Source organism: Chiroxiphia lanceolata, chromosome 2 (genome assembly GCF_009829145.1).
Source record: "Chiroxiphia lanceolata isolate bChiLan1 chromosome 2, bChiLan1.pri, whole genome shotgun sequence".
In the NCBI taxonomy this organism is placed as follows: Eukaryota; Metazoa; Chordata; class Aves; order Passeriformes; family Pipridae; genus Chiroxiphia; species Chiroxiphia lanceolata.
This window is the reverse complement of record NC_045638.1, coordinates 28,504,155-28,520,622: the sequence shown is the minus strand read 5'-3', so window position 1 is coordinate 28,520,622 and position 16,468 is coordinate 28,504,155. Positions and strand designations below refer to the sequence as shown.

Here is a 16,468-nt window from a genome sequence, read left to right as displayed (position 1 = left end):
GTGAAACACAGCTGGTTTCTATGCATAAAACGATAAAAGATCCCTCCATCAAAGGCATGTTGTTCAGACCAAGGCAGCGCAATTTCAGGAATAAACCTGAAAGTGAGTTGCCTCCAAGGCTCCCTATTAGAAAGGTAGTGTCACATCTCCTATAGCTGTCACTGCTAAAGAACAGTGAGTACAGCAAGATGTTCCCTGTACCCCACACAATATAGTTCATGGATGTCAACCTCCTACCGAGGTACGGGTTTGAATGGAGTGAGACAAGAATGTCCTCTCTTGTTATAGACAGTGAAGTTGACTGAGCATTTTAATAGATAGAATACAGTGATCATGTTTTGTTGTTGTTTTTTAAATGAAAAAAAACCAACAATAAAACCAAAGTTGATGGATTTGAAAAGCATCAATTAGTTGCTCTGTTCGTGCATCCCAGCATTCCGTTTATCCCCTAGTGTAGCTCATTGTTCTGAGTTTTCTGAGAGGTGTTACTTGCATATTATGACATACAGTAATTATCCCCTCAACACTGCCTGCCAGGACATGGTGTAATACATAGGATGAGCTGCACAATTACTGGCTGCCAGGAGCATACACAATGGCAATCCAACTTTTATCATTCCACTAATGTTTAACTAGCTTTATTGTCGGCATGGACTCAAGGTGACTCCCTGGGATGAAAACACTGACTAGCACCTCCTTTGGCCCAACTCTGGCCACTGCACAGTTGAAAGACTACCAAAAGTAGCAGAATGCCTCACATTTAACATATGTAAGCAGAGTTGTAGTGGTTGAATTATATGGTATCATCCCAGACTGAATGACAAGTTACGTTTTCCCTTTGTTAAGTTGGTTTTCATTTTAATGAATAATTAATTAAGAAGTCTGTTCTTTGCTCTTATGAGAATGGATTCCTTGAATGGGTGGCACAGCCATTTAGCTGAAGTTTACCAGCATTTGAAGTACAGCATCAAATCATTGGAGCATGACCTCCTTAAAGAGGTCTTGACTACCATAAGAAATCTACTGCCAAATATAGAGCAGTATGGTGAATATATTCTCCCAGGGAATCCTAGTGCACCTGCTCAGGTACATATGTTCATTTTAGAATAAAGCTGGCTTTACAATATTTGCCACTTTTCTGTAGTTTACTGATAGCTACTTGTCAGCCTAGCTGTCCATTTCCATTTGAGATTTCACTGAAACTATGGGCAGAACTGACAGGCACCTTCCCTCTTCTGTTCCACTAGCAGTTCAGTGTCATTCCTTTAAGGCAGTATGGAAACACCAGCACTCGTAAACAAATGAAAACAAATGTTTTATTTACAGGAAAAAAATCTGTACACTGTGCATACATAAAAATATACAAAATCATAATAGAAAATATAAAAAGTGTTAAAATGTATACAAACACTGCTTAAAAATGTGACTCCTGTAAAATCTTAAGCTTTGTTATTAGAGTACACATTCATTTAAAAAAATCATCATATAAAATAATTCTCAAAGCTATTAAAAAAGTACACAGTCTATATTTGAATAGTTCAATGACTACATATTATAAGAGTGATGAGATGATATAAAGAAAAGTAAGGCTTTTACACACAACTCTTATTTCAAGAACAAAATTCTGAATCTGATCACTAAGCCAGAGAGAAGACATCTGCAGTGTCAAAATTCATTCAATGATGCAGGTATGCCCAGACATGGGCTACATTAAATTTCAAACAATTAAATCAGGTATCTGCTTTGTGCTGGGAAAGATTCAGATGCTTTCTAGTGACAGGCGTCTGAATTACCTACTTCAAAGAACGATTTCAGTTATTCAATACACATCAACTTTAGAGAGCATGAAGGGAAAAACAGTAGCCATTTATTTTTGCAGTCAATTCATTTAACATTCCTTTCATGGTACATTTGTGTCACTGTCTGAATGGCATTTTCCATCCTTAAAAACTGCTGAAGAAAAAGGACATTAAAACCCCCACTATGGATTGGTCTACACGTGTGTTTAAATTTCTGTTTAATTAAATCAGTCTCTAAAATGACTGTATTCAGTCTGTGCAACAGAGTGTGAATGTAGACACTTGTCTTCATTTAAGAAAAAAACTGTCTTGGTTTTCCTGACATTGGCAACTTATAGCAAAAAATTCAGAATTTGGATCTCTTCACCAAAGAAAGTGTCCTGACTAAAGACAAGCAACGCTTAACTTAAATTTGTACAGTAAGAATGTAGATTAGAGTGTTTATATCACCCTCCTTCCTCTCCAAAGGTACATTATTTCTTATATAATGTTAATGCCAGTGAATTTACCAGAGTTTCCATGGCATAAAACTGCTCAGCAAGGTAAAAAAAGATGTAGTAGTTTAATCCAAGGAATGACTGACTGAACTGTGAGTTTATGCTGTAGTAACCTTTAGAACTATAGAGAAATAGAACAATTTAATGTTTTTTTCTAGCAAAAAGATTTTGGCCCAAAATGAAGCAAAAGATTTTTTTTTTTCTTGAATAAACAGAAGAATACCTTGATTTAACCATCCAAAGGCTGAATGTATAAAATGATAGAGCACCACAAGTCAGAAAAGCTATAGAATTCACAGTGGGGAAAAAGGAGCATAATGAAATTCAGCATAAACTCAGCACATTTCCTTAAGCTGCTGCTGTGTTTCTGGTTTCTTTCAGCTAACTTCAGCTGTTGTCCAGAGCACCAGGGCACAGCAATGAGGCTCCACAGCGTTTGAAGGCAACTTGTTCCTACTTGTCAGTAAAACTCCATACATTTAAAACCTGCAACAGGTGTGAAGGGAGCTGAGGGGTCCAATAGCAGAGGCAATTGCTTGGCTGATGATGCACCTCACAAGCTGGGTTTGTGCAAACCAATCTTGTTTACAGTGGTGTTCTGCTCTGTTAGTGTGTGACAACCACGCTGGAGAGCTACAAAGCCATGCCTGTATATTTTCCCCAAAAAGCCCCATGATCTTGGTGAGAAAATGCACTTCCTCTAACATTCCTGCATTTATTATATAGATATAAAAGCAGCACTTCTATTATTTTTAAAAGAGACACAATTCAGTATTGTTGCACGCTCATTGTTTTAAATGTACTGAACACAATTCTTTGTAAAGATCTCTCTGCCCTCACAAGGGATGGGGACATGTCCATTAATGCAGAAATACTTGCTGGGCTCTTATAAAAGCAACGATGCCACTGATGCCACTGTGACAGAGCGTAAGCAGTGGTGGGGGGAGCACCTCCACAGGTCCTTTATGTTTCCCCTTTATTTCTGCCCCTTCCCCCCTTGCAGCAAGTGGAGGTGAGCCCTCAGTTAGCAGTTCAAACACAAATTTTTTTGCAGGCATTACAATTTCTCTGGGATATAGTCTTTCAAACATTAAGTAAAAGTGCTGATATCCTCTTCTTTTTGTCAGAAAACTCTCTCTACTGTCTTAACAGCAATAACTTGTGAACTTGCACTTGTGCCAAAAACCAGAGGACAAGAGAAGGTAGGAGAGAAAATGCTCTTTAAGCAACTACAAGGTGTTTGACCAGGTAGACCAGTGAAACATCACAGTGGAAACCAGTGTTGGGAAGCCCCACCAGGGATGCTTATTTTTTAAAGATGGCACCCCAAGTTGGTCTTCCTCCTCTGTGAGCACGCATTTGCAGCACAGCTCTGCGGCATCTTCTGAGGTGATGGTGCTACAGCACCCACATTAGCACTTGTGGAAGGAGGACTGACTGCCATACAGTAAGGATATGGCAAAGAAAAGATTTTGGCTGTGAGGGCTTGAATGTGCGGTCCAGTAAATTAAAAATATATAGTTCATCTGGTAACATCTCATACCTGGTTCTGCACTGGTATATAAATGATGTAATAAGTAGGTATGCTTAGCACTTGTTAGATGAAACTTTATAATTTTCCTTGTTCTGTACAACAGCTATGTTGATTATTCTGAAAAATTTTTGAGGGAGTAATACTACATAATCCTGCTGTGAGTAGTTGAGCAATGCAGTTAGTATTTTTCTTTGCAAAAATCAAAGTTAAAAGTTAGTGGTTGCAGGCCAAAGTGATATTCATTTTTTTCCTTTGGAACTTGAGAATTTCCTGCTTATTGAAAAGTAGCATATTCACTAGGCTTAGAAAGCTAATCAACTCCTTTCCTTCACAAACATGCCATAGTTAACACAGTGTACAGCAGAGAGAGACCTGTTTGATTGCACTGTTCAGACTTTGAATGTTTTGCAAACAGGGTACCAAACATATGGAAAAACAGATTAGTTCTATGTAGGTTATCTATTCCCCACACATTAAGTAACAATGTTATTAACTTTAAGAATAAAAGTTGCCACCATATATAACATTAAAAAGAAATTGGTATGTAATATATTCAGAGTCTAAGGCTAATATAAGTAAAACCTATTCATTTTGGTATGTATCAAAATGACTTATGGACATAACAATTCATACAGCACAGAAGTACAGTTATTAGATCATCTGAACATAATTTTTGTCAGCAAGAATCTTAAGATCATCATAAAGCCCTAAAAGAAGGCTAAGTCCTATGTAAAACACACATTCTTTGTTTTAGAAGAAGGAAAATAATGCTTCCCAAAGAGCAGACTGAGAGAAAAAGGATTTTGTGATTATACTTCTATTACAACTGAAGATGAAATAGTCATTATTGTTGTTTGCATTCTTTTGCCTTTCTGGCAAAAGTCTTTTTGTTTAAGTCAAAACACAAAAAATACTTTCCACAACAACCACTCAGCTATTCTTTTCAATGTTTCTTTGAGCTGTCTGCTTTTTTACTGAATGGATATAAGTAGGATATAGCTGTGCTTTTCTGTACACACGTTCCTGCTAAACTTACTCTAAAAGAAAGAGTACAGATGTGTGGGAAAAAAACAAAACAAAAACCTGAAAAAACCAAACATTTACATCCTGCCACTTGGAAAATCTGAAACGGAAGTCTTGGAAAATAAGGAAAAGAATGTTTTAAATATATTAGCAATCGGGCATATTTTTAGAAGTGCCTTAGAGAATATTCTCATTGTGTGTTTTGAGTGAAAATATCAAACTATCTCCATATGCAATCTGTAGTCAGGCTTTTTTGAGGCATTACAGCTTCTCTGGGGTACAGTCTTTCAAACATTAAGTAAAAAATACTGATATTGTCTTCTTTGTGTCAGAATGCTCCCTCTACTTTCTTAACAGCAATAAATTGTGATTAAGTGACTTTGATTCAGATACCAGTGAAATACTTAACAAATAATGTCTGTATTCCTGTATGCTATCTTTGTTGCAGAAAGGTGACCCCCCCTCTATGCTTGCTTTCAGTGTGATGTGTGAGGGCTGCACAGCCTCCCTTGGCTTTCTCTGGATATTCTGTATTGTGCAGACTGGGGGAAGGCAGCATGCCCATCTCACACCTTCCTGATAATCCTTTAGTTTCTCTTCCTAAATGGGTTACAAATATGTTTGTTTTTCTCTAAAGAAATGAGACATTTCTCTCTTCCCTCTGCAGACAGTGTGAGCATGGGAGTCTGGCATGAGAAGTACATCCAGTAGTTTAATGAGTTTGGCTGTGTGTACAGCCACCTCTGACTGCACTGACTTCACAGTGACCGCAAGGCCCCTGTACAGCTGGAGGCCTGTAACTGAGCCTGAATATGAGCAAGCATTAAAGTCTACTCCAGTTAATGACTGCACAGCTTGGAGTAGCAATTACTTCATTCTGGGAAAGTCTGAAAATCTTACAAAGCCATGGGAAACACTGCATTGTTCAACTGGCCGTTCTGTACGTACATGAACAATAGAGGCTGTTTCACAATGTCAGGTTTGACAGTTAAATAAGTTCATTAAAAAAATTACAGTCTAGCATATGTGGCATAAGAGACCACTGACAAATTCTGACACTCACACCAACAACGATACATTATATCTCTGCCTAAGTATGTCCTTTGCACCTTCATGAGCTAAGCCTTTGCTTTTTTTTCTGTAACTATTTGCAAAGCAGTAATAAATACTCAGGCTCAGAAAAGAAGTATTTCTCATGCCTGCTACTTAATTACAATTTATAGACTCAAGACTAGATTGGTCTAAGATACGTTTTTTCAAGTATTCTCTTCTTGTTTATAGTACGACAGTAGTACCTTATTGCACATTGTTTCTGAAGGACTTACTTCTACAAGTGTGAGAAATTTCTTTTGGGGCACTTGACAGCTTTGAACCCTGGCAAAATGACTTTCCCCTTCCGATACAGATCATCCTGCAAACCTTTGTTCATCCTTTGCACCAAGAGCTTCTCATAGAGCAGTGGATGGTAGGCCCCTAAGGTACAAGCTGCATCGTAGTAGAGTTCATGGTAGTGACATAGGTCGGTCTGCCGGACTGAAGGGATGTATTCGTACACATGTACTTCATTACACATGGACATCATGATGAGGATACCTGGAGCAAGAAGTGAAAACAAAAGTGAACCTCAGGTTTCATTTTCCTTGCAGAATTTTTCCTGCAGTCAGCCAATCTCCTTTTTCTTTCCTGCTTTCCTTTGTTGTTGCACATCTTGAGTACTAACTCTGTAAAATCATTAAGAGAAGCAAGCAATAGTTCCTTTTATTAGAGTGGCTTTCACTTGTTCCTGATACATAAAGATTTTGATCCCTAAAGAAAGAGTAAAAAGCCTATATGGATTTGCATTTTACCATCAGCCTCCTGAGTGAGAAGACTGCTCTTTCCCACCTCCCCCCATTTACCTTATGTACTGCCCACAAAATATCCCACACAAGAATCCTTGAAACATCTCCACCTTATTAAAATGTTGGTCTTTCTTAGTCTGAACTTGAATCAATTTCACTTTTCCATCCACTTACTTCTCTCTAAGCAGGAACGCATGGCCAAGAAGGAAGCCTAAATACATGCAGAAGGGCATATAAAGAAACATCACCCATACAGTGGTGGCACAGAAGCCCACAGCTTCTGACAATTCTGTGAGAAGTATCATGGAGAGATGGCAAAGGCGGTGAATTTCTACTTAGAGCAGTGTTGTCACAACGAAAAACCCCTGACCACCTCCTGCTCAGCAAGGAGCAATCCACAAAATGACAGCACATATTTATTTCCTGCCACATGTCAATGGCCAAGTATCATCAGCACTGTCAACTGTGGTCTTATAGCTTTGAAACAAGAGAAATCTTACTATTACAGCTGCACATTTTCAAAGGGACTAATACCAGATACTGATCAACAGCACTGCCTAAACTGCAATACTTTCACATCAATCACAGCTTCTGGAAGCCTTTTCTGTTTCACATAGCCACGTGAAAGGAAAATAACATAAAGTAAGTCTTGGACACCATTTATTTTTTTAAAGATTTCACTTAAAAAATAAATTTGTGTAGAAAATGTATTGAAACACTTGTTGCTCTACTGGTATCCCTGTCTGCTGAATATGAGTGTCAGCTCTCAGAGGAGGTAGCTGTATAATTCTGCTCACTTGGCACTTACAGATGAGAACTGATGTAACTCTTGTTACATCAGAGGTGTTTTGGGTAGATCACAGAATATGCTGAGTTGGAAGGGACCCACAAGGATCATCGAGTCCAACTCTTAGCCCTGCACAGGACCATCCTCAAGAGACACATAATGTGCCCGAGAGTATCATCCAAACACTTCTTGAACTCTCTCAGGCTTGGTGCTGGGACCACTTCCTGGGGGAGCTTGTTTCAGTGCCCAACCACCCTCTGGGAAAAGAACCTTTTTCCAATATCCAACCTAAAGTTCCCCTGACACAACTTCAAGGCATTCCCTTGGATCCTACCACTGGTCACCACAGAGAAGAGATCAGTGCCTGCCCCTCCTCTTCCCTTCACGAGGAAGTTGTAAACTGCAATGAGGTCTCCCCTCAGTTTCCTCTTCTCCAGGCTGAACAGACCAAGTGGCCTCAGCCACTCCTCATATGACTTCCCCTCAAGACCCTTCACATCTTCATTGCCCTCCTCTGGACACTCTCTAATAGCTTAATAGCTTTCTTATATTGGGGTGCCCAAAACCGCCACAACATTCAAGGTGAGGCTACACCCGTGAAGAGCAGAGTAGGGCAATGACCTCCCTCTAACAGCTGGAGATGCTTTGCCTGATGCTCACCAGGACAGGGTTGGCCCTCCTGGCTGCCAGGGCGCTGCTGACTCATATTCAACTTGCCATCAACCAGGACCCCCAGGTCCCTTTCTGTGGCACTGCTTTCCAGCATCTCATACCCCAGTTTGTATGTAATCCAGGGTTGCCCCATCCCAGGTGCAGAACCTGGCACTTTCCTTTGTTGAACTTCATCTGGTTGGTGATTACCCAGTCCTCTAATTTCTCGAGGTCTCTCTGCAGGGCCTCCCTCCCTTTGAAGGAGTCAACAGCTCCTCCCAGTTTTGTGTCATCTACAAACTTGCTTAGTATCCCTTCCAGTCCTGCATCCAAGTCATTTATGAAGATGTTGAAGAGCACAGGACCCAAGATGGAGCCCTGTGTTACCCCACTAGTGACTGGTCACCAGTTTGACATTACCCCATTCACTGTTACCCTCTGTGCTTGACCTGTGAGCCAATTGCTCACCCACTGCATGATGTGTTTATCTCAGAAGTGAAATGAATTAAAAAAAATCATTCTGGTTCATTAATTAAGCAGAGTCATTTTCTGAAGTTTAGTCTGCAGTTTGGGAACACAGAGATTTCAATGGCTTCCTAATGAAAAGAACCCTATGTTCTCCCTGCTGTGTATCATTAGATGATCAAAATCGATTTTTTCCCTGCCTGATGTGTGAAGTAACCGTAAACCAACTACTTCTGTGATTAAATCTTCTTTTATCATAAACTAAAGGTTCTGAAAATCTTTTATATTCTTCTACAGCTTTACCCTTTACAGAATCTATGGTCTTAGAAGAGCTAAGTGTATCAATTCTAAAGAATTTAAAAAATTTAAGTGAACTTCTGTCTTAAGCAGCAAGAAACATATTCATGGTGAAAAAATATTTAACCCCTATTTGAGAAAAAGATACAAGCTTAATAAACCATGTTTCCTTGCCCTGAAGGTGTTATAGCGATGCTGTGAATTGTCGCCTGCCAAGCACCTATGTCTTGAATTGTTTTTTTGTTGTTTCAGTTTTACAAATGCTTTCGGCAGCTTTTCCACTGCCAATCTCCTTCCTCCACTAATGGAGAGCCCACCTGCCACTCCAAGGTAACTGTCATCCAGCTGAATCAAAGGATGGATGGTGAAAATGTGTGCAACAATGAACCATATCCAGAAAGAGACAGTAAAGTGACTTCTCTCCTGCACTCAGAGCCAAGCCTGGAGCCAATTTCAAAAGCTATACCACCACAGTCTTAGGAAAATTGGCTCTGATGAAAGGTGCAAGCCTTAACCAAAGTGTGTTTTATTTCACTACCACATCACTAAGCTTACTTTAAAAGTAATAAAGGAAGTTGCCATTTGTGGGATTGGAAAACTGTCAAGAACAAAAATTGTGACTCTTTCATAATCTCCTTAATAACAGTAAAGATAGGCACATAACTGCCAGGTATGGTTCCATGACGACAAAATTTTAAACAGTATCATTGGCTTTCCTGTAAATTAATTAAAGGAGGACTTACAAGTGGTAGAGTTTTAGTTTTTAATGATCTTTGGTTCAGTGCCCTCCAGAATCAATCTAAAAGGCATGTTGGGCTATCTAGTTTCGCTCCTTACCTTTCCTGCCTTCTTCCATCTAGTGCATGTCTTGAGATTTCAGATTACATTGCTCATAAATAACTGTAACTTCTGACAGTCCATTCACATTTTCACTCACGCTGCACAGTGATGTTTGGCAGGAGGAAAGACAGTGACTTGACAAGCTAGTTTCTGAGTGGTAGCAGCTAACTTATATCTTGTGTCAAAATCTAGGGTCAGCAAACTAAAAGATGAGCTACAACAACATGTAGAGATTACCACATTCAGCAGTGTCCCTGTGCTGGAGGCTTATCTGTCCTGGTAGAAACAGGAACACTCCTGATACTTCCAGACCTCATGCACACATCAAATGCTCAAACCCTACTCTGGGGAAAAATGGTGGTCAGTGCCAGACACTTTTTCCTTTAGCCCCTCTAACACCAATGACCTCCAGCCAAGGAGACCAAGTGTGGTACAGCCAGCCATCCAAACCAGCCATCTTCTTTGTATGAATACAGTCCTCTCTAAAAACGGGAAAGAAATGGGTTAATTTCTGTCTCATGCCTTGAAGGATGTGAATCCCCCTCCATGTAGGACAGTCTTAGTGTTGTAGAGCTATTACTGCAAACTCAGTTCACAAAAAAACCATTAATTGAGCATCTTTAAAAGAATAGCACCAGTTTAGACATTAGGACATTTACATTAGTCCATGTACTAGGATATATTCAGTTTTTATTCTATTTTCTTTCTAATGTGATGTCTAGCTTGTTTTTCTTAATTCCCTAAAACAGGGCTGGCAACAGAGCTCCCCAGACTACAGGTCTCACATTCCATCCCATGTTTTTTCATACCACTCTTCAACTCAATTTCTCTCTGCTTGGTTTTAACAACATCACAGTGATTTACTGACACCTGTATCCAGCAGGTGTAAGTATGCCAAGCTGTCTATATTTTCATCTACCTCACAACTCACTTTTCCCATCTTCCCTTCTCTCCTAAAGGTCACCTTCAGTGATCTTAAGAATTTTTTAAATTGCCAATAGCTTTTTGGCACTTAAATAACCCCCAAATTTTTTTTTTACACTATATTCGAACTTTTATGTGTTGGATGCAGTCTCAAAGATAAAGAAAAGGTATGTGCCTGACTGCTTACTGACTTAATCTTGGTTCTGTTAACCCATTTTGCTTGGCCATCTATTCTGAGAACTCCTATGTTGCTTTCTATTTGTTATCTCTACACATCTCTTTTGCTTCCTAGGTTTCTCTTCTGTGGCTGAATTTCTTAGCATTTTCTCCCACAGGTATTAACCTGTAGTGTCCAAGTGTGCCTTGTTTTATTTCCTTTCCCTGTACTGCCCATGGAGAACGTATCTATATACTTATTTCTTTTGTCTGTGTACTTTCACATCAATTAACCTCATCTAGGAGTTTGTTTCATATCTCAACACTCCTTCAGGATTATCAGTATGAATGAGAATGGCATTGTTTGACAGCCTGTAGGGTGAACAATTTCCATATTTCCATTTCCACTTCAATATTTGCCTTTGTTAACAGTCCTTATGTTAATTTTCAGTCAATGCACAATTACTAAATACAAAAAGGCACAGACTGGCTTACACATGACCTAAGGAGCTATTAATAATCAGGATGAGACAGTCATTGTCCCAACATCATACAGAGTCTGAACAGAATTAATCTTCCTGAAATGTTCATGCCCATCTCTGACCTTGCTGATCTAAAGCATTCTTTACAGACAATGCAGGAGACAGGTATTCTAGGGCAGAACTCAGACTTATTTTAGATGTCTCCTTTAGGATGGGATGAATTGTTCACTTACAGGGAACTCTGTGACTAGACAGAAACTGAAAATAAGAGTCTGAAGCTTCGCTATCAAGAACCTTCTCCTCTACTCTCCTATGTAAGTAGCTTTTGGAACTTCGTGAAAAAGTACTATAATGGGCTTTTCCAAGAGCACTGTGAGAAGAAATGAAAATGAGGCGTGACCAAATGTGCCACTGGTGCAGTTACCCACACCTGAGATAGGTATCACAAGCTCCTTTGCTGTCAGCAGAAGAATACCACACTGTGAAAAAAAAGGATTGTGAGCATAGAATACTCGTTAAAAAATACTAAAAAATGTGTTATTCTTAAGAAATTATGTGGTTGTCAGAGAAACAGTCAAATGGCAGCTTTGTTATAACAGTACAATATTAGATGCTAATACAGTGTTATGTATTTCAAAATATTATATATTAGTATTTCAAAATTCTTAGAAAGATGTGTTACTTTTTTTTCCTATTTGGCAGATACCTATAGTGTTAGGAAGTATGGTATGGTTTAAACTCAGTCCAACTGGCACAAATAAACTGAGCTTTTACAATCTGCACTGAGAACATTTAAACCAGAATTAAATGACAATTAAGTTCCTTGCATGGATGATTTATATAAATGAACATATACTATGGATTCTAATCAAAAGGAGAAAATGTTTTTCAATTTGTTCTTGGCAATTTGAATAACTCCAAAGGTTTTGATTTTCCAACACAAATCTTGTATAGTACTATTAGGCTTTGTGCTTAGCACACTGACTTAAAAAAGAATGTTCTCTAGTTTACAAATAAATAAAATACAGTTTAATACACCTGACTCAACAGATGCTGTATGAAAGCATCTGGAATAATAAGTGTAATTCAAGCATTCAGGAAGAATGTAGAATCATTTTAACAAAATGTAAGAGATGCTGAAAACATTTAGATACACATAATCTGATTATTATATTGTGTCTCATTTCATGAACACCACAGATTAGTTACAGAAAAGAATTTAGCTAGACACACTAGTAAATTTGTGTTTGCTAATCTATGCACTTGAAAGCATTACAAATAAACACAGAGCATTTAGAATGTATAGTTTTCTATATGTTACTCTACTTCTGTAGTCTCCCTTGACTGGATTGCAGGTATGACAGGAAAATATATCACACCTTGAAACTGGGCCAAATGTGCCTGAGTTATTCTTTGGAACATGTAGTAAAAGTAGTTCTAGCTTTTTAAAATACTGTGTTTCTAAAAAAAGGGTTCCTTCACCTCTATTTAGTTCATGAACTATGTGACAAATGCTAAACACAAGAAAACCAAATTATTTATTGAAAAACTGTCACCAAATGGCCCTGTGCCTAAGTTTAATAAATTGTGCAAGACTTGTCATCTTTGCTGTATAAATATTTGCATTACATAGTAGTTCTAGAAAATTACATATTTATCACTTAACGGTGAATGCAAAAAGCCGTACATTAATCGCAATAATATACTCTGTAATATGAGCATAGACTGGAAAATGCTGACCAATGATATCATATAATTTTAAATGTATTATTCAATTTTGGGTGATACACTAGAATAGTAAAGATTTTTTTATGTGATTTAAGAGGAGAGTTTGCTCTTTTATGTCTGTATTTTGGGAAGTGGGAGATACTCAGATTTTAGTGTGCTTTTTGTTAGAGTAAAGAATAATTTAAATCTTATGTACTGGAGGTATTATTTATTGTGTGCTAATACCTGAACAACACTGAGCTGGAAAGAGTAAACGCTATCCTGTTCCTTCACCAACCGCTGATAAAACAGCCAAGTAAGTAACAGCAATAAAGGCAACTCTTAGTATGTCTAATTGTTTATTTCAGTTCATGCAAGTGTATTTTCTTCTAAGCAGAGCTGGAGATCAGCTGCATACTTCTGTTCAACATGCTCTCTGAAGCCATTTTAAATTTAAGTTCTTAGTCATACAATGATCTGATAATGTTGCAGTGTAATGATAGCCTTGCTTGTACTATTGTCTTGATGCATGCAAATGAAGATTAATGTTATCAACATGTAACTGTTAAAACCGTAATGTCAGCTGTAAAGCCTCAAACAACACTTCCTTTCTCCCAACAATAAAGTAATCTGGGTTTAGTTATTTTGTGTTCAGTGGATTGTATATTACGCTAAAAGCTATAATACATAACAAAGACTACCACTTAACACAGACAACCTAAAACGTAAAAATCTAAGAAGTCCATGTTTTGATTTGGGAGTAAAAGAAAAAACAAAGAGCCAACAAATCTAGACATATTAAAAAGCCCCCAACCTGCTGAATGCTAATTTACCATCCCACCCAAGACGACATGTAAACATATCAATACTCCTTTAGCAAACCCATTTTTCAGCCAAACATGAACCAACAACTTTAACTGTGAAAAGCCACCATGGTAATGGCCTAATGCTAATGCAAGATGACGAGAATACTGTGCAGGGATTTGTTCAAAAGCATGAAGGCAGCAGTTGCAAAAATGATGCAAAAATATGCAAGAATGGGTTCTCAAAGCTCTTATAGGATTAGATTAGGAAGACAGAGTAAATAATGTATAATGAGGAGGGACATTAGCTATGACATGCCACATAAGGCAAAGTTACAAGCCAGCAAAAGTCCACATTGCTGTCTCAGAAAGCAAACCAAAAAAAACCAAAAAAGACTCTCAGATTAAAATAAAAAGTTCGGTTTACCCTGTTGGAACCTGTTTGATTTTTTTTTGTTACCCACAAAAAAAACAACCTACCCCACAACCAGTCCTGCTCTGTGCCATATTTCTCTCCCCATCCTCTCCTCTCCCGTCTACAGCTGGACATGCACTGTGCTTCCCTCACCCCAACCACCAGCTACCACAATGCTATTGCCTCTCCTCAGCAATATGCTGGTGCAGAGCTGATTAGTAGGGTTTTGGGAAGTCAGAGGTTCCAGGCAGAACTTTTGCAAATACAGGGCATCCCATACCTCAAAGGAAATGCAAAAACCCCATTCTTTTCCCTAGCTCCCACATGGTGAAGAAACCAGGGAAAAAGTCCTACCTCTACTCTTTCTCTCATTCCTCTAAAGTCAAAGCATGTGAGAGACTACCTCTTCCCCACAGATAACCCACTAGCCCCTTTTCCAAGAGACTTAATAATGTTGTGACTCAAGTACTGTAATACAGTTATTAACAACATTAAGAGATTCCCCTGACATCAGTCAATGCTGAAGGATGCTGACTCATTGCTACAGAAGAACACCGTGAGCACACATTCCACCAAGTATCCTCCCTTTGGGAAGATTCAGTTTCTTAAAAATAGTGCTAAGAGGCAGAAATACATACAATTGTCAGGTGAAAAATGTAATTACTGAAGAAACCATGTAAGACCAAGCTAAAGCATGCTTCACATTCCTGAAAAACATAAAACGTGTCATTCCATGTTTTAATTTATCCATATTTGTCCAATTTTGTAAACTGGGTCTACTGGAGGCTAAAAAGCTTGAAAGAAAAGTGTCTCACTTAACTCAGAACTTTTTTTTTAACCTTTTCTGTGATATTAGGATCATTATGGTCCATGCTATAAATTGCTTAGATTCAGGAATGCATATCTCTATGAAAATTCATACCCTCTATTAAACAGCAGCCTATTGTCCATATAGCTGTTCTAAGCACAGGTTAATTTATTAGTGTGGCCATTTAATAAACAATTTTCCCTTCTTGAAATTAAGATACATTTTATGATGGCCATCACGTACCCAATCTTTCTATTAATTCTATAGGAATTAATTTTAAAGATTTTATAAGAATTAGGTAGAAGCTCAGTATTCAGGATAACCCTCTCATACAAGTGCACTCAGTCGTGTCTGCTAGCTTCAGTTCCAACTGGATTATTTGCTGCTTGAGTGATTGAGAGATACCTGACCTAAAGACTAATGTGACTTTTCAGATTTCTGCCCAGCTTCATTATATTTTCTATGCTTTATCCTGTCCTTTATATCCACTCTTGACAATACACAATTGCTGTTTCTGTGCCACCTCTGAGTTTAGATTATGTTACATGTGCAATGCATAGACATCAATTCAATATGGTAACCAAAGCAGGAAGCCTCTCCCTAATAAAATATTTAAAATGCATCTATCATAACAGTACCTAGTTATCACAGGAGGTGGATATAACTCCCAACAAGCTTGTCTTACTGCCTTGTTTTTTCAAAAGTTAGTGACAGCATTTCCAAAAAAGCACTGCCCCTTGGAAATGAACAATATAAGTAAAATTTCCACTAGAGAAGGAGGCAAATTTGCATCTGTACACACCAGAGCATTTTTATCTATACAGCTGTTGCTGTTAATGCTTTTGCTTGTTTAATGGTTGATATTTTCAAAGCTTTCTCTGCTTGAAGGATATTTTTTTGTCAGTAACATTTAGATTCGGGATTGAAGATTACTGTTCTGTTCTTACAGTGAAATTAACTCCATTTCTTCAAAGAAGCTTTTGAAGTGTTTTTTATGTATGGTGGAAGTATGGATTGACAGCACAGTGATCCTCTTCACTATTCTTATGATCAGCAGCTGTTAACCTATTTTTATCAACAACTTCATTGCTCCAAGAAGCACTTCTGCAAAATGTGAATGCAGCTGGTGAGATCATTCCATGTGAGCAGTCTTCTCCCTATGAATGTTCACAAGTAGGTTCCAAAAAAAAAAAAATCTCACTTCAAGAAGTAACCAGCTGCCAAGCCAACCTCCTACATCACACAAGGCCTCTTTTTCTTTCCACTCATGTTCATGTATGCACAACCCACTCAGGTCATAGATGAGCATCTCCCAGACACCTTCATGTCATCCCTCTGAGAGCTTCAGCACCCTCTCTAAGGCTTTTGGTATGCTCCACAATATCCTAGGATGCCACTACTGCATACAGAACCCAAAATAAATGCTCAAAAATGGTATT

At 38.3% G+C, this 16,468-nt stretch overlaps 2 protein-coding genes across 4 annotated transcripts in view; one reads left to right on the top strand and one right to left on the bottom strand.

Annotated features, from left to right (window-relative positions):
* LOC116782825 (pinopsin-like) overlaps positions 1–10,918 on the top strand; it is a 74,119-nt gene extending 63,201 nt beyond the window's left edge. The window contains exon 4 of the mRNA XM_032679845.1: positions 9,147–10,918. Coding sequence (XP_032535736.1) covers positions 9,147–9,374 — 228 coding nt within the window. The 3' untranslated portion in view covers positions 9,375–10,918. The remainder of the gene's footprint in view (positions 1–9,146) is intronic.
* Positions 1,305–16,468, bottom strand: part of ST6GAL2 (ST6 beta-galactoside alpha-2,6-sialyltransferase 2) — a 173,437-nt gene continuing 158,273 nt past the window's right edge. For all 3 annotated transcript variants that reach the window (XM_032679843.1, XM_032679842.1, XM_032679844.1), the window contains one exon: positions 1,305–6,446. In XM_032679843.1, coding sequence (XP_032535734.1) covers positions 6,181–6,446 — 266 coding nt within the window. In that variant the 3' untranslated portion in view covers positions 1,305–6,180. The remainder of the gene's footprint in view (positions 6,447–16,468) is intronic.